Source organism: Varroa jacobsoni, unplaced genomic scaffold (genome assembly GCF_002532875.2).
Source record: "Varroa jacobsoni isolate VJ856 unplaced genomic scaffold, vjacob_1.0 contig02452, whole genome shotgun sequence".
Taxonomy (NCBI): domain Eukaryota; kingdom Metazoa; phylum Arthropoda; class Arachnida; order Mesostigmata; family Varroidae; genus Varroa; species Varroa jacobsoni.
The window spans coordinates 19,656-38,128 of NW_019214818.1; the positions used below are offsets into that span (position 1 = coordinate 19,656).

The 18,473-nt window shown below is 40.0% G+C and overlaps 1 protein-coding gene and 1 long non-coding RNA gene across 8 annotated transcripts; one reads left to right on the forward strand and one right to left on the reverse strand.

Moving 5' to 3' along the window:
- Positions 1-2,258: 2,258 nt before the first annotated feature.
- Positions 2,259-9,265, forward strand: LOC111272503 (uncharacterized). 5 transcript variants are annotated; one of them, XR_002687556.2, is made up of 5 exons: positions 2,259-2,473; positions 2,765-2,906; positions 4,884-5,097; positions 6,586-6,654; positions 9,135-9,265. It is a non-coding gene; the product is annotated as an uncharacterized LOC111272503 (long non-coding RNA). The 5 variants fall into 5 exon arrangements; XR_002687557.2 differs by having other exon boundaries at positions 2,786-2,906; XR_002687555.2 differs by having other exon boundaries at positions 2,259-2,906; positions 4,845-5,097.
- Positions 7,924-12,604, reverse strand: LOC111272501 (trypsin-1). Of its 3 annotated transcripts, none has more exons than XM_022853995.2 (9): positions 12,449-12,604; positions 11,932-12,029; positions 11,156-11,244; positions 10,854-10,932; positions 10,068-10,260; positions 9,623-9,701; positions 9,272-9,396; positions 8,709-8,850; positions 7,924-8,376 (listed from the first exon to the last, which is right to left on the reverse strand). In XM_022853995.2, exons 1-9 carry the CDS (start codon positions 12,552-12,554, stop codon positions 8,235-8,237), a joined length of 1,053 nt encoding a protein of 350 aa, XP_022709730.1. In that variant the 5' UTR covers positions 12,555-12,604; the 3' UTR covers positions 7,924-8,234. The 3 variants fall into 3 exon arrangements, with proteins under 3 accessions (XP_022709730.1, XP_022709731.1, XP_022709733.1); XM_022853996.2 differs by having other exon boundaries at positions 12,488-12,593; XM_022853998.1 differs by lacking the exons at positions 11,932-12,029; positions 12,449-12,604 and adding an exon at positions 11,392-11,529.
- Between the last annotated feature and the right edge of the window lie 5,869 nt (positions 12,605-18,473).

Here is an 18,473-nt window from a genome sequence, read left to right on the forward strand (position 1 = left end):
GCAATGATCGACCTGTCATCTAACCCCTTCTGATGCAAACTCACGTATTCTTGAGCGGTACATATGGTTGTTTACGCAAAGAAAAATCGACCATCGTTTCTATGTTTGCTCGATGCGACCGTATTCTCTCGGTTAACGATACGGACCGGCGATCCAGTGGAAAGCCAACCAGAGAAGTTAAAATGGCTTCCAATTAGATATGTTGAACACTTGGAGAAGCAAATAGGCATTTTCACAGATGTGAGTTTTCTCATATGATAGGCATTATTACACATTCGTTCTATTTTATATAGAAATTAAGATAAATTAAGACACATTGGTCTCAGGGGGTTGGAATAATTCTAAGAAACAATTTATGGCCCTTGTTGCACGAATAGAGGAAACGAATATCACTGGCGTGCGTGTTCAAATTTGAATAGCAAGGGAGAATTGGCTTTTGGCTACAAATCTCTGGCGCCCCCCAAGGCGCTTATATATTTCTCTATCGATAAAAGCCATTCTTGAAACGAGGTTCCACCCGATCGCGTATTAATCAACGTCGCTTCAAACCCAAATCGGGTCGGAAAAACTGCGAAACCCACCCGTGCCTCCTGTTAATTGCCAAATGGAGGTATGTTTATATACATCCATTCGCATAACAGAAAAACATTTTAGAACAGGTACGCCGTACATCCACTTCTGAGAACCGTTATTCTCTCTGGATAATTTATGAATATTCGGCTTCCTTTAAGCCTGCTTAGTTCTTATACTTTCAGCTGCATCTATGGTAAAATATGCCGTTTAGTCACCCGGTTTTCGTACATAGCTAGCAAGCGTAAATATAGATTTTCATCATCTTAAGTAAATCAACATGGTGCCTTCTAAACGAGATAAAGCTTCGCTCAGACGAATACGTATCCCGTACGTTGAGCTTTCAGTGCGCGGTCGTCAACTATATTGAAGCCGTCTTATATGATATATTTTGTTTTTTGCTTGAAAAACACATGATAACTACGACCGACAGCAAATTTCTCAGCTGCCTTTAAAATTCTTGTGATTTCAGCTTAATTATAATTATAAATAATATACGCCGACATTACCAGTGCTGTGGTGGGCTATAGTAAGGCCGATACAATTCAATAGTTGAAAATGCTGAGCATTCCAAATAATCTCGAGCCTAAGTCGTGTATTAGCTTATCTGAGTGTTTCCTTTTTGCAGTATTTGAAAATTAAAAGTGTTTTTTTTACCGTGTCAATAAAGGTCGCACGCTGAAAGTGGCTCTCAAACGATAGAGCTAACTATGTAACGAGCAGAAGCGACACATGTTTTAACATGCATTACTAAATCGCATAACGTACATCGTGCAACTGAGTTAATGGAGTTCACAAAAGAACCGTCGAGACGAGACACAAAGTGGTCGATTGAGCTCTTGACGAGTGATCGATATAAATCTTATTAGCTTTTAACTGTTTGTGTGGATGGAGACGCAAACTGTTATTATTCACAGTCAAAATGAGAGTAACCGCTTAATTCAAATGGTTGCAGATATGACAGGTCCAGGTGGTATCAAGATGGTAGTTCTGTTTAAGGCCCGCTGTCACACCGTTTAGCCATATTGTAGATTATCATAGAGTTTGCCCGACTAAAGACTATTTCCATCGGTCATAGCTGAAATGGAGCATCATGGTTAAAGCCGGTTTTGATATAACTCTATGACTGTGCCCTTTTCAGTTGTCGAATGCCTTTCGGGCCCCAATAGTAAGTGCGATCCCGTTAGGTAAAAATCGTATATATATTTACGTTAGTCATCTACATGTTATTGAGCGATAAATAAAAACTTTAATAGTATATATATATATATATATATATATATACTATTAAAGTACTACTATATATACTATATTATACTATTATTATTATTATTATACTTTAATAGTTATATATATATATATATATATATATATATAACTCTGAAATCACTGCAGTTGTTTACTTTACGAGTCAGTGGCATCATAATCAGTTACTTATTATCTAACTATCTGTTATGGAGCTTATTCCCTCGACATTTACGCGCTGATTTTAAGCTCTAAAAAAGGCTTACCCGACAAGGTACGTCACTGGCATGAATCTACCGGATCTTGCAGATAATCTTCTTAATAGGCACGAATCATTCATGGCTCTTTTCGCTAAACAAGGTGTTTACAAAATCATTAATCCATTGTTGGATTGGGATCATTTCACAAAAAGAAAATTGATAACACAGAGCGTACAGCACATGGTTACGCCATTACTTGAACAACACAAAGGCTCAAGGCACAAGGCCAGATCTACACCGCTCTTTCAGGGCAGCCGTAACAGCCTAAATCGTCGTAGGTTGCTGATGCTAAAATCGAAGCACGATTTTCCGCTATAGATTTCACTGAAATCCTCAATGGACGAAGCTGTTCTCCTGATGGCTGGTTTCGTAAAAGATCCAACTGATCTTCCTTAAGTGTAATTCTTCATTCCTTATTGAAGTGAACCCCCTTAAATCAATCACAATCACAGCTAATCGTGCTCGTCGTTTCTGTGTACATAAGCCTTAATGTGTTCGCGATGTAGTGCTGATCTTGTGACCACTCGTCATCTGTTAGATTTCTAACTTGATTTTGCTGATCTGGCATACACTCCGACAATGTACATTGTTCCGTATATCTAAGACTTCCAAGTGCAACGAGCTCGGCAATTTAGTAGATAGAAAAAGCGACGAAAAAAAGGTGAACTTTCTTTTCTTTCTCTCCTCAGGCTTTTTTTTCTTTTATATAGAATCGATGGATTTGATCATCCAGAACTTCAGCAATTGACTGGAGCTACCGTATAGCTAACATGGCAGCCCAGGATCCGTTGTAACATCATCTCAGCAATCTAACAATATCATCTGCAGCAGGTAAAGTAACAGTAATGGCATGTTCTGGGAAAAACAATCTGTCTGAATGTATGCCTAGACCCACCTTTTTTTTTTGATCAGAGATGACTAGAATGCGACTGTCACTCCTAATACTACAGCATTCCGGATGACGACAATCTAACCCAGTTCAGTGAAATTGTTCTACAGCCGCCCGTAACTGCTATTAGCGAGCCGGGCGATTGTCATCCGCTGCCGGAAAAGATCACGTACGCACACTGTCAGTGTATTAATGTACCAGTATCAATGCCGGTATTCGTATAGGGCAGGAAGATGCCAGGGTCAGAATGGAGCACAGGCGAGGTTGTGGCATCAGCAACGGAATACTTATTCGCGCAGAGCGAGTTGATCTGGTGGCAGTGAACGACGCTAAGAATTGAAGAGCGCCGCCACAAGAATTAGCAGTAACTGCAGTCTGTGGCAGCAGCATCGCGACCAGCAATAACAGCCATAATACTTGTGCATATATTGGTCGAAGAGAAACGAGGCGCTCGTTACCCTGCCTGACCGAACGCCCGTCCGATACCTGCGTTCACGTCGCTGCTCCTCACCTATTGAGGATCTACAGCAATAATAACATGTTCGCGCCGGACCTACATGCAGTCGGCGTCACTGCTAAAGGCTGTAGGAGCAGGAACCACAGGCAATCATGGTGGGAGCAACGGCGACGCTGGCAGCACTGTGGGTAGCTAAATGCCAAAATAGCTGCGTCCACCAACACTGTCCACAGGATCCATGGTCTAATAGTGCAGTCTGTCTAAAATGTTCAGGTAGACGAGAGATCACGAGGGAGAGATGGATATCCAGTCCAGCCGATAAACTAGACGGAGAACTGCCTATATAAATGATTCAAATCAATAATAGGAATTACCTTACGAGAGCTGCAGCCGACGCCAGATGGAGCCACAGCGCGATCCAGTACTATGTACGCTTATAGCAACGTGCCGATGGCGACATCTGGAGGCGTGCAGTAAATACATACCTAGACAGACTAACTTTATGCGGTAATCTGAAAGAAGGACCTATGGCGCCCGTCCGGGCAAACCCACAGGGCTAAACCAACGATTCACAAATGTGTAGATGGCGCGCAGTACTAGATCAATTCGTCAAGTGATGCTACATCAAATTAGATAGGACTAGACAAGATAGCTTGCTCTGAGTACCGTGGCCTGACACTCCAACACAACATAATGCACAGTCGTAGCATGAACATCTGCTGATCCGGGCGACATTTATTAAATTGCAGGCGTTTTGAAGTACCGCATCGTGCACATGTGTGTAGCTAGTCAGCCATGTACTTTAGTATGACTCTGTGTGTATTTTTGGCTAATAGATGGGTCTGCGGTCAGAAAAAATAGACGTGAAAAGTACAACCGATGAAAATAATGGGACGACTGCAAGGGCTTTTTTTTGTTAGGGGCAAACACGAATTATCGGCTCTATTTCGCAGAAGCGTGGCACACGTCAATACTGGTGTTTTGCTCGAACACAACGCAGCATTTCTCAGGAACAGAGAGCCGCTGGATAAAAGTTGCTGAAAGTTACTGCAACGCTGATCCTATCTATACTAGGTATAGGAAAAAATCATGGCTTAAACGATTTCATGTATTATTCTAATTTATCTCGCTGAGACTCGAAAGCTTTCTACATAGCAATACTAACTAACTAACAAACTAACTTAATATCGTGCACATCATCAGGCAAAATTATTAATGAAACGTGGGCTAGATAGATATTTTGGGTTTTACTTCCGGTACTGTCGCTAGTAGTTAGTGAGCTCAGTCTTAAAGCGGCATTCAAGTAACGATACAAAGACTAGTCGAAATATTTTCTGCTATAATGAAATTCATGAAGAAATCATATCAACCAACAAAAAATATTAATGTCCATTTACTATTTATTACTTGGTTCATTTAATAGCCTGGTTAAAATGCGTTACTGTTATCTGCGGATATTTAGAAGACTGTGCCTAGGAAACCTACCGCGCAAGCCTCTAGCAGGTGTTACTGTGGTTATTCTCCTGAAAATTGTACGCCCAGATTATCCGGTGAAGATTGACGTGCTTTGTTTAAAGGAAGATCGGAAGCGGATGTGCGGTTTCATGCCACGTACAACCATTACATAATCAAAATACATGGAAAGTTCTCACTTTACGTAGCCCACGGGGAAAAAGGTGTGTATATATATATATATACGTATGTATATATGTTTTCTGTTACCGCCGGCGCAATCTGTCTAAACCCCAACCATAACCGCGTAAAATACGGCCAACTTCAAGGTTATCGACTCGATATTGTTAAATAAAATAGATTAAATGAAAAAATCCAGAAAACGATGAAATTCCTTCTTTGTTTCATTATCATTACGGTATGCGTTGCGGTTGCCGTCTATATAGGCAAAAGGATAGCCAATGTCATTTTATATGAGAAAACCATTTGCTAACGCCGATGCAGAGTATTCTAACAATATTATCTTCTACGGTACTATAGCTCTGGTTTATCCAACTCTTGGAAAATAATCTATTTATTAAAACATTATCACACACTTTGCATAGAAAAATCAATTGTTTTTCCTCAACGTATCATCTTTAAAGTAGTTTCTTTGAGGCTTGAGCTATTCTCTAAATTGTGTTTATGCTATACATGCTTCGTATGTTATTGGTCGCAGTGACAACGAAATAGGAACAGAAACAACTTCTAACCGATAGAACTCAATGAACACTGCAATTATCTTTTAGATGTTTATTTCTGCTGTTATTTTGATGCAGACAATCTCCAGCAATGATGGCTTTGAAGAAGTGGAAAAAATCAACGCCCAGAGGACGATCCTCAGTTTAGCTGCCAACCTGTTTTGTCGATGACATACATATGCTAAGCTGAACGATATTGAACGCTCCCCATCATTTATATACTAGTTAATAATATGTTATTATCATTCAGTCATTTGGTTGCGTGCAATAACTACGGAGATTAAATAGGTAGAACAACGGGAAAGGTACCTTTGAAAGCTGTGCGCTGATGTTACGTATATAGGACAAATGGATACATTTCGCCATGTTTTTAGAATAGTATGAGCTCTACATATTACCAATCTTGTCTTATATTATAAGGCCTGCATATACTAAGGCAAACTAATGTGAATACTTGATATTATAATAAATAGCTTCTGAGAACAGCACAGAGATCGACAGGGCCAATATTGCCTGACCACATCCTCCGATTTGCAACTCAGAGACAGTATTGCAGGATAAACAAAATCGTAGGAGGCTTCACAGAAGCGGTACAACACAGCAGGACGTGTCGTATTTAATAGCATCAAACCGAAGCGGGAGATCAAAAAGATATCGCGTCAAACAATTCGACCCAATTCGAAACAAACAAGACGACCAAATAACGTGAAAAGTCACGAAGCAAGGTGCCTTGCTATCGTACCATACCTGCACGATAAGTACGCGGAGCGCCTTCCGAAAAAGGGGGCTCAAGTTTACTAAAAAGCTCAACGTTTTTAAGAGTATGAGAGAGACACATTCGTAAAGTACGTCCAAGCCAAGCGAATGCTGCTCGACGAGGTGGGGCTAAAGCTCAGCTTTCAAAAGCACTGTTTCTGTTGGGTATACAAAAGATAATAAAGTCTATTTTTTTATTTGTTAATTGCATTACAGAAATTTGGAGTAATTCGTGTAATTAATTTGTCCTGTCCGGGATTCCTGGAGAAACGCGTCATAATCTGGGTTAGTATCTGGGTCTAGACACTCGTTTCGTGCTCGAAACCAGCCGTCTAGTAGAATGGTATTGGACATAAAACTCGAAATATTTAGTTTGGGACTCCTTACTGGAAAAGCTCGACCCCTTAGAAAGGTTTTGAATTTACTGCGTTGAAAGTCTCAGTCGTATACCGAAAATAGTCCGTCGTTAGCTTTATATTTTATTCTAGAATCAACTTACGTCAACAAAAACTGGGTTTCAAGCCCGTCGTAACGGTAACATTTGGGTAACAATTTGGAAATTATTTATTCTGTGCGATTAAAAAAATGTAGATGTGAACTCCTAGAACTACAAAAGGGATTTACAAGAATCAACGCAAGGAATGATATATCAGAAATATGCGATACAATTTAGGCTTGAGGCTCAGTGCAAAGGGTCGTTTGAAACGAAATAATGAGAATTAAGCCGATCAGCAAACGAAAAATCAAAGTATACGCCGAAAGTGATCCTCTCGGTAGACCGATCCTAGTTGATTTATAAAAACCAGCTAGCTAAAGATTTTTCGTTGGCAAATCTATGCATCTAGAAGGTCTCTACATACACTAAGGGCGGTTGTAAGTTACCCGAAAGTTTGTCCGTTAGCCAGGCAACGTACAAACGATTAGACAACCTAGAAGTTCCAAGAACACGTTGAAAAGGCGCGTACCATGGACATTTTAACTTAGACGTTCACTGTTATTCCACTAAACATCTAAACAGATTGATAAGTTAGTTGAGGTTCAAATCATCGCAGTAGACGTTTCGCAGTTACATAGTATTTAGTATCCTTCAGTGCATTCAAATTAACTTGTTAACGTCTCGTTTATAATCCAAAAGATTCGACGACATGTGGGCTAAATACCAATTGCTCATGTCATAAAGCTGATGAAAATAACTAGTCTATCGCTAAGAGACCAAATCCTCCAAGACCGGCTATGAATATAGAAACCTCATTGTGCTTATCGGATTCATTTTTAAAGCTCACGGAAGGACACGTATTTTCATTTACGTAACTGCGATTGTGTGCGGAAACGGCTTTTAACTTACAAATCATAAACCATATTTAAGATGGGCAAATTATAGTTTTTAGCCGTGCGGATTGGAATAATAACACTGCATAAGTGCATAGTAATTCTCAGCGAGTACTCATAACACCGTTGCTCGTACGACAAGCCAACGTACAATACTGAAAATACATCCAAACTACCAGGCAATCAGTAGAAGACTACATACATATATTTAGACAAAAAGGCACATTTTATCATTGTTTACAAAGCTTTTATTGTTGTTTAACATATATGACATATGATTCAAGAAATATATTCTGGTTTTACTATCGAAAAAACACCTTGTTCTGCGATAATTTTCACCTTATACCGTTCAAACATTAGACGTTTTGTCAGTTTGCATTAAGGTTTTATTAAGACCTTCAAATTGGCCCTACGCGCATTTCGTATTTTTCTATTTTATCAAAAATAGTACTATGGAATGATGGACTCTCAGCATTCATGAAGATATATGCTGTTGTCTGTATTGTCGACCTGTTTTTAATCTGTGGAATATATTACTACAAACGATTGTTGGGCAGTTGATCCGGACTGATATAATCGGCTTCATCGTTTTCTAGCAATGGCTTGAGAAGTGTTAGGTTGGCCGGCAGGTGTATTTGCAGACCTTCTGGTATGATAGTAGGTCGCACGGTCGTACTCCTAACCCGGGTTAAAAAATGCATGAATCAATGCCAATAATTAGTAGTAGTAAAAACAAGAAAAGATCAGTGATCATAAAAATTCTTCGAAACAAGATATAACGGGTTCACTCAGTTTTTGGGGAACTTAGTTTTTCTGACAAAGCAAAACAGAACATTTTTGCTTACAGATGCTCTTTGGTAGAATGTGGTATCAATAAAAGCATCCTCCCCTGCCACTTTTACCATCGATGCTGTTTTGACAAACGTAAAGCAAGTAAGGCCTTTTTCTGCCTAAATTAGCGCCTTAAATTAAGTGTTTACAATTGGGTAGAAAAAAAAAAGCTAACTTACCTTCGAGCTTCAACGCTTCCTTTGAGAACAGAGTGATCATCGATAAAATCCATGAACTTAGCAACCTCGGCGTATACTCCCGGTGACATCATACGCGCACAACCGAAACCCCAAGAAACGATACCCACAAGTGTTGCTCGTCCTGAAGCGATTACGTAAACAATTGCCATGAAAAATAGGTAGATAAAACTGGACTATGCAATTATAAAAAATTCACAGTCCTCTTTCGACGTTCGAGTTCATGGGACTAGCTTATACCGTATTCTATCTCCATGATAAAGCTTACTTCGAGTTAATCTGTCACGTGGAGTTTTTAGATACGAAATGACTTCGACTAACCTAGAACTCATATATTCGAATTATTTTGACTCCATGGATGGGTACGTTGAATCAGATGGCCAATACTTTATCTCGTTTCACTGTTAGGTATCACTTCAACACGCTAGTCGCTCACATGCGTCTACAAACCATGGTCTCATACAATTGCACGCGCTAAAGTGCGGTATGCGACCACGGAACGTTCGCATAACTAATTAGCCGCTCGTGTAAAGGCTGAGGCTTACCATCGACGGTCTGAACAGCTGGTCCACCGGAATCACCTTGACACGAGTCGACGCCCCCTTGAAATCGTCCAGCACAGAACATACTGCTGCCGTCGTACGGCGCAAATAGGATTGTTACCAGCCGTCTGTGAAAACCCAAGAACGATGAACAGCTACTTTAACAACGTTCAATTCTGCTTTGACAAGCTACAATCCGTATATTTAAAATGATTAGTTATGTATTTATGAATAAATATGTTTTGTTACGGCGACAGTCCTTATCTGTCACGTTAGAAGGCTGTAGGTCCTGTTTATCATAGGCAATCCATATATTCTGCCGGGTTTTTATGCGCATCACTATTTTGGGCTTACCGCGAAAGGTAGAGTCGACACATGGTGTCCGACATTACCGGAACGGTAACAGCGTTTAGAACCTTAGACGTGTTACCACCTGGAGGAAAGACATTAGAGTTTAGTCGTATTTTACGCGTACTCATATACCTGCTCTATTTCGGTACTCTCGGGAAAACTATTTACGGTGAGAGGTGTGTATTATGCCTATAGTTCGTGGCCTTCGTCGGAATGCTTCTCTGCTCTATATCTGGAGGGATCTAGTGGATAGGTTTCGTCATAAATAATGAATTAACGTTCATATTCTTTTGAACTTGTAAAGGCTTATATGCAGGATACGTGTCGGGGACTTGCAATATACAGACTAAGTACGCTTTCAGGGAACCACGTGAGATGACACCTTTTTTTTCAAATAGAAGCAATGTAACTGCAGATATATTGCACCTGTGGGAGTGAATCTGCTCACCTTCCTTGGTTCGGCCCCAGCCTGTAATGATTACGTCCCCTTTGACCTGATATGATCTTCTGGGCAAACAAATCGGTGCCACAAGTCCCTTGGAGCCGACGAAATCGAGCGCTCCATCGAGTCGCAGCAAAGCTACATCATAGCGAACAGCAATAAGACCAGCGTATTTCGGATGAATGAGGATTTCTGACACCTGTAATATTCAGGCGTATCGAGGCATCGGCGGCAGAAACATGTCTTTGAATCACTGTTGCATTGCAATAGTCATATCCTGGAAGAAAGCCACCTTTCGTTCACTCTCCTTTTTCATGAAAGGCACCGTTTATTATGTGGGAATTTTAAATCACCGAATCGGCCCACATCATCATACAACGCGCTAAAAAAAAACGTCTGTCTCTTTTCTTATAGTTACATTCAACTTAAATTGTTATTCGGTATTCTCTCGCACTCCCAGTAAACTAAGCATAACGTAGCTAGATGTCTCCGCCATAATCGCATCAATAGAATGGGTAATTTTGTTTCGATTTACTAATTCTAGAAAAATTATTTTTACGAAATAAACCTAGGAAATCAATTAAGCCCATCCTATTTTATGCAGCGAACTCTAAGACAAATAAATCACTCAGCTTTTCCCATTTGCCCAAATTTGGAAGTAATACGTGTCCAATCTGTGCCAATACCGTATTGTAAATACATGTTTCAGAGCATGTCGTTCGCTAAAAATAGCTCTCATTTTCTATCAAGTCTGGATGAGGTTTTCATCCGAGAGAAAAACTGTATCCGTACCCTTCGAACTTGAGTTGAGTTCTTCAAATTGCGGAAGTCGGTGGCACCCGCAAGAATCTGGTAACGTTCTGCCGATACCCTGCATCGAAATGAAGTAATGTCAACTGACAGACCCAGACTCATACAATATGCGGTATCAACTGAATATTGATCATCAAATCAGGCCTAAGTTCATCTATTAGACTAGGCTACAGTTGTAGGGTTTATCAACCTACCTGCCTAACTGAAAATAGATGAAAATGTTCCTCTTTCAAATAGGCGAAGTTTCAAGTTAAAAAAAACTATTACACATTTGGACTTACGAGGAGACACAATGCGCCGCAGTGATGATCTCGGTCGGGGATATAATTGCTCCGCCGCAGATTCCGTAGCCGTTACGACGTACCGACACCTACATTAGTCAAAAAATGATCGAAAAAACTGGGCAGTTTTGGCTTAATTCTCAAAAAAGGTTGCATTTCGCAATGATGCGAATACGGAATTGAAGTTAGTGTCGAATTCATTGATCATAGATGCGCTCTATTGAATCTAAGCATACGCTTTGTGAGGTCGTGGGTGAAGATAGAAGCTCCATCGTAAGGGCCAAGAGGACAAGGTCAGGGTTAATGGTCGTTTGCTGTACTCCTCTTCATTTTTATGAGTCAGTAAAACGCATGCAAGACTGTATGCCGTCTCGGTGGAATAATGAATAGGGCGAGTCGTCTCGAAAAGTTTCAACAGCTAATTCCTCAATTAACCCTCGCAAAAACTGTCGACATGTACCAAACGGTGGCCTTGATGCTCAGCCTTACCTAGATAAAACTTGCTGTTATGCAGCACGTAATCATTACTTTCGCAATTTAATCCGATTCAGATAATCGTTAGTATACTGGATAAGCCAAACGTTACAACTATACCGTCTTATCTATCAATTGAATTTGCTAGATCCAGTTGATTAGCTAATTTCTCCAAGTGACAACAATGCAATGAAAGCTGTTGTGAGTTACGTGTATCACACGCCCTCACGCAGACAAACACAGAGAGAGAGGGAGAGAGAGAGAGATACACGCGTATATTTACGAGTATAAAGCCAGCTAACCTGCCAAGGAAACGTTCCCGGTTGAACTGGTGTTCCACCAACAATCCTCTCAACGGGTATCGGTTGCATGCCGCATTCGAAGTTCATGTTGTCAGGGGCTAATTTTTTAAGAAATTAACAGCAAGTACATTTAAGATTAGTGAGCGAATCCCGCGCCCTATGGCAGAATTATAAATACTAGTTTCGAGAACAATTATGGATTTTGTTAGAGAATAATTAGGTGTATGACTATTTTAACTAACTCGCCGAATCGACAACTATCTAAATGTAACGTAAACGAACTTAGGACCTTGGGAAGCCTTGCAAGTCTGTATGAGATTTATTGTATCTAATTAAATCTCTAGGGCGTGCTTTGCTAGCTGAAACAGTAGCAAAGCAGTGCGATCTTAGCTAAGTCGATTTTATTTTTAATAGGTACTGTGTAAACGGGATGCTTAGAAACGACTGTGCAAAGTTCAATAGTACAGACACAAATCCTTATTTGATCATTTGAATCTTTTTTGCTTTTGTTACTCACTGAAACCTGCCATGTCGGTTTTCGGGCGAGCAGCCTTACCCGAGCACCACACGGCTAGGAACGCCATCACGACTGGTAAGGTATTGACACTCAAAGGGCAAACCATGACACTTTGCGATGATCTGTGCAGAGCGATTGAGCGGAGAATCTACTCATCGTGCTGCGTCAAGCACCGGTTCATATAGGCAGTCCAAAAGCGTCAATTATCACCTTGCCGCCAGCAAAGCGCCCTTACCCACTTCGACGGTAACGGTTCTGATATGTCGCTTTGATTGGAGTAACGCGTTTATCGGTCTGGCGTCCTCATGGCAACTTATTACATGTGAGATTAATATGTAGATTTCAGATATTGAAACATCATATACAACAAGTGTTAACCTGGCAAAACTGCCACCGGATTTGGTTGGGCAGCTGCATTTCTCCACGTGACTGGATCATAGTTCCTTATATATATAAAATATATATATATATATATATATATATAGAAATGCATGCTAAAGAGGCACAAGGTCACCTAGGTACACGGGACTCACCTTGTTTCTGCAACAAGTATTAGCTCCTTGGCATCGAAACTGTGCCCGACCATTTTTCTGAGCGACAACAATGAACACAATAGAAAGTGCTTATAATGTTAAACAATAAAATATTTTCTCAAAGTGTTTTTATGCGTAGGCTATTTTTTTTATCAGTGAGACCCTTCTTTATCGCTATAAAGAGTTCGAATTTTGATGGCGCATTCGAATGCCCGGATACCAATTCGAAAATAATCATAATAAGCATGCCAATTTTTCTTATTAGAAGAATCTTATTTTGTCAGCCTCTCTTAGCATCTTACTATTCATATATGTAAGTTCTATTAAATAAAGTTATATTAAATAAAGTTCTATTAAATATTAAGACGTATTCTATTAAAGAGACCCGAAGTATGTTGTTAGACCTTCTTCGAAGGTTATAACTATAATATAAGGTTTTTTTTTCGTATTGAGAGTGAGGCAAACTGAAAAAAAAACGCTTGTTCAAAAAGAAGAAGGAAAACCAGGGTTCGAGCTTACTGGATTCTTTGTAAAGAGCCATAGCTCTTGACGGTACTTGAGTATCAACGACACTAAGCTCAAAAGGGTAAGTAGAGCTGCTGCTCTTGACAAAAGTTTACTAATGAACTTGTTATCCGTATTCGACGCACATAATGTTCATGAGACAATTAGATATTCCACCCAGCTGCTCATGTCGGATTGCATATGTACATATCTGGTATATTTACATTCGGCTCTATGTTTTTACAGACTTCAGATTAAGATCAAGCAAAACCAAGAACTCATAAAGTTAAGCAAGTCGTGCGATTTTGCTCTTGGCAATCTATCAATACATTTTACAACGAACGATTGATATCATAAAGAAAAACTAAACTTCCGATAATGATAAATTGGATATAATAGCTTTATTTGTGTGGATAGTTCATTTTCAGTCACTGGTAATAAAAAGTCCCATGTCAGTCTGCGCGTCAACTGCGCTGTGGGACCAGATCCTACTGGGATAAATCGTCAGTTTGTCGCTATCTAATGACGTTAGACACAGGGAAAAATAACTTTAGGTTAACACCGCTTAAAAAGGACCCGCATCTCATGCAGAACTGTATCTGTTAAAGGTTGTTCTCCACATGACCAAATCTTTTGTTAATGTTTAACATTAGGCAACGTTTTGTCCAGCTATGGTACGACTAGATGCTCGAGGAGAATTAGAGACAGTTCCCCCTCAATTAAAATAACGTTATTCCTCGATTTGCCATAATTGTTTTCTTAAATTGAAATATACTAGTAACTCTATGGAATAAGTTCGTACTCGATACCATAGACTTCATGGATCTTAATTAGGTGTATGAAAGATATAGTAAACAGATTTTTCAGGTCGAGTTGTATCTAAACTGACACGAGGTGTCAGCGTTGGCAGCCCAAAGAGAAGGCCGTTTACGGTAAAGTTTCGCGGGCAAGCAGGCGTTGTTCTGGTTTGAGGTTTCGCTCTGTAATCTTGCTAATTGTCACCAGTTTCTGATTATTCGCTAATTTGTCACAGGACCACGTCTAGTGACCTTCTAGTTTATGTTCGAGCCTAATGTGGGTGGAAATGGAACACGATATCGGCCTTGTTGCAGATTTCAATAGGTTAATATAGGTTCTTCTGCTCGCCCTTTCTGTTGGCGTTCCGTGAAAAACTACATGCAATAACTTGTTCATGTTGATATTAGAGGTGTTAAAGTAGAAGTTGTGAGGTTGATGCTATGGTGAAACCTGCCCTACTTGCAATTGTAAGCAAAAAAGAATTGTAGCAGGCCGCTGTATTGTGAATGCTACCAGAGAAATACGACTGTTTACGACATAAGTGAATTGATCAACCTTCGAAGTGGATGAAAGAACTGGTATAATCGTCAGGTCTAAATAGGTCTTCGGCAATATATGGAACAATTTCATGTTGCATCTTAACCATCGTTATGTTACAGAACTATGAGTACTATAAAAAATAACCTGGCCATACTGTATATGCTGCACTCAAAAGCGTTTATATTTAAACTGATATTTATCATTATTATAGAACGCGGGTATATAGCGAGAAGCATAGTGGTGGGAAATGGCAAAAGTTTTTCGCCAGCGTGCATATGTATTTTATTATAACTTATAAAAGAGTTATTTTATCACGGTTCCCTTTCCAAATTTTTACTTAAATTCAGCCCTCTGCACAGTAGCGCTCTGCCTTGTCCGATACGAATGAAACAGAACGGCCAGAACAACTATTAAACATATAAGCATAAAAATTCCAATTATTATAATTTATATTTTATTGATTTCTTATTATTATACCATCTACCCGTAATGCTAAGTCTCTTTAAGTAGGACATTCTTAAATAATCCTGTAGTAATTTCTTAAGCAAACAAAAAGCAAATTTTATCAAGGATATAATAACCAAGCAAGGTAAGCATTGTCGTGCATAGCTTGCAACGTCCTTATTACCTTTTGGGTGCTTATTTAGACTATTTATATTAAAATTCAAGCCTACAGCATAGTTTGTATTGTCTAAATAGTTTGTATTTAACTTTACGTACTCTTTACTTTTTGATGGGTCTACAAACGCTTGCCACTGTGCTTACCCACCTATACACCGTCGGAGATTATGTATCGTGCTTCTACAATATATTGAAGGAACTGGCTTAGCTTTATCATCGATAGGAATAAATATATTTTAACTATAATATAGTAATATTAGATATATTGAAGCTCGACCACACTTATTCGGCGAGGTGTTCTCATTTCGCGGTGGGCATTTTTTTGCGCCTACTGCATCTACCTTATCGCTACGGTGTGTAGATCTTGTCGTGATTTTTACGGCTCTGTGCAGGGTTGGTTTCCGTTGTCGTTAACGCCAGTTGACGAGTGGCACTACTACTATCGACGTCGCCGGAGGTGCCTCGTACGAGCCCGCGGCAACAGGCCCACACAACCGGGCCTCCTGTCGTCCTAAACAGTTTGTTACCCTGTTAGTACACCTAGCAATTGGTGCTGCTCGCCTTCTGCATGTTGACACCCGCGTTGATACACCACAAGACCGTCGTCGTTAAAAACGTTCGTAGTGACTGGGCTAGTAAGTTGACTAGGACAGCATAGGAGGTTGCCTTCGCCGCAGGGAGAAAGCGAGATGTGTTCATTCCACCGCTCGTCAAATGCTACCTAGGAACACACTACACACGAGTTTCATATCCAGCTCTTCTAACAGAGATCGCTTAAAATTAACGAACTCGCTAAACATTTCGCGCGCCTTCCTATAGCAATGGAAGAATTTCTCGAACAAACTCGCGTTCCCGAGGAAAGCGCTTACACAGCTTGTCTTTAAGGCTCTCTCGTCGTTTTGCACAGATTTTCAAATATATATATATATATATATATATGTATATATATTGAAATCACCCTCAAGATTATCTGCCCAGCATGCGCATTATGTTTTACATGTGTCACTTAAACGCCGGAACTACTTTACAAGTTTAAAACTAAATACATGACTTCTTTTTTTTACAAAAATCAAGTGTAATCACCAAAATGCCATATCAGATACATTATTTTTGGTTTTTAACTGTAGAAGACCTAGGCCTGCATTATACGAATGTTTTAGGGTAATTGGCCGTACATGACATGAGGATTTTCGTATGTCTATATACGGGAGTTCTGCTCAAGTAAGAGGCAGTGAAGTGCGAATCAAGTGAAAAAATCATCTCAACATAAAGCTAGGATCATGTCATACTTTCCCTTTGGGACATGCACTAAACGTGCGACTCTCAACGGGGTGTACAGGCTTCAATTCCTGAATGATCTGAGTCTTATAGAACCGTGTACAGGAATTTCCTTCCGCACAGAACGCAGCACGTAAATAGCGCCAACTGTTACGATTGACAAAAAAATCAAGTATTTTCTGTCGCATCGTCAAACATGTTTTAGAGTACAACATATAGGACTCTTTCTGTGAGGACCCTTTACGAGCGCCAGGGGCTTGGGGCAGCAAATGTAGACCTAGTCATTCCAGACTATCGTTTGATGAAATCATTGTGTAGCTAGAACAGAGTTGAAAAGGTATTTAGAAATTTTGCAGACCTTTAGACATCTTGGGCATTGGAGCTCTGTCGATTTCGAGCAACAAGGGAATAAAGGATTGTCACTTCAAGTATATTTGCGTCCTGTAGCGGGAACGTCGCTTCTTAATAGCAGCACGTATGACTTCACTATCGTACCGAACTCATTGGCCTTGAATTTTTACAAAATTATTTTATTTAGCGGTTTGTCCCGTAGAAAGCCTTATTTAGAGAATTTTATGAATAGAAAAATAAGCTTGAAAAATGGCCAGTTTCTAATTTCAGTTTCTAAGTAATTTTATGAAGGTTAATAAAATATAATCATTCGAGCTCTTGTTAATAATTAACAAGAGCTCGGATGGTATATATTTGAATGGCATGTAAATATCTCGCCTACGTCTCTTCTTTATACTGACGGGTCAGCTAAATTCACAGTGCATAATCGAGTAGATTGTTGTACGTCGCGCGCAATTCCCGGCGCCAATTCTGATGATGTAACCGAATGAACGTAAGGCTTAAATGGACCGGTGTTTGTCAGCTGTTCAGATAGGAGAAAGTCAGCCAGAGTACCTCGACTACGCCAACGGTTACGGACGATTTGTAGATCATTGAAAAACATACTCTCATTTATTGGCGTAACACGAAGAAACGTTTTTAAATTTCGGCCAAAATAACGGGCGAAATGGAAATAAACAAGTTCAAAGAAAACCGCTTGATGCAAAAATACTAACGTTAATGAGCGCTTCTACGCTTTCGATATACTTGTTACCAGTGGTTAAACGAATTGTGCGGATATGGTAGTGCGATCTGATATACGAGAATCGTAAATGTATATCTATGGTTGTCAGTATATATCCTAAATTAGCAAATCCTAAAAATGGCAGCTCAAAGGGTGGCTGTTGATGTGGCAGGTCCATCGGGTGTAAGTCAAGAACAAAGGAAAGTGATTGCGCCCGAAAATGTAGTGTTAGAAGGAGAATCATTTGGTGAAGACGCGTCGTACGATCAACAGCGTGATATCGAATATGACAGCACCCAGGAGTTTGGAGAGATACCGAAGAGTCTATTCGATCCTCCTCCTCGCTATCCCAAAAAAAAGACGTTTCCATGTCCAGAATGCGGCAAAGCTTTTGTTTTGAAAAAAAGGCGGGATCTGCATCTCTCAATTCTCCACAAGGAAGAAGTATTGACGAAGTGCAAATACTGTGAAGTGATGTTCGCAAAACCTAAGCACCGTATTAATCATGAGCGTCTACATGAGGAGGACGAAATCGAGTGGATGAACTACAACGACGATCCCGAGCTTCAACAATTGCACCAATACCCAGCTCTCCCATCAGCCTAGTTTAGTATTTGCCCCAGAAGGAGCATCGTGGAAAGGCCTGCGTACTATGAGCAGAATATTTACGCTGTGT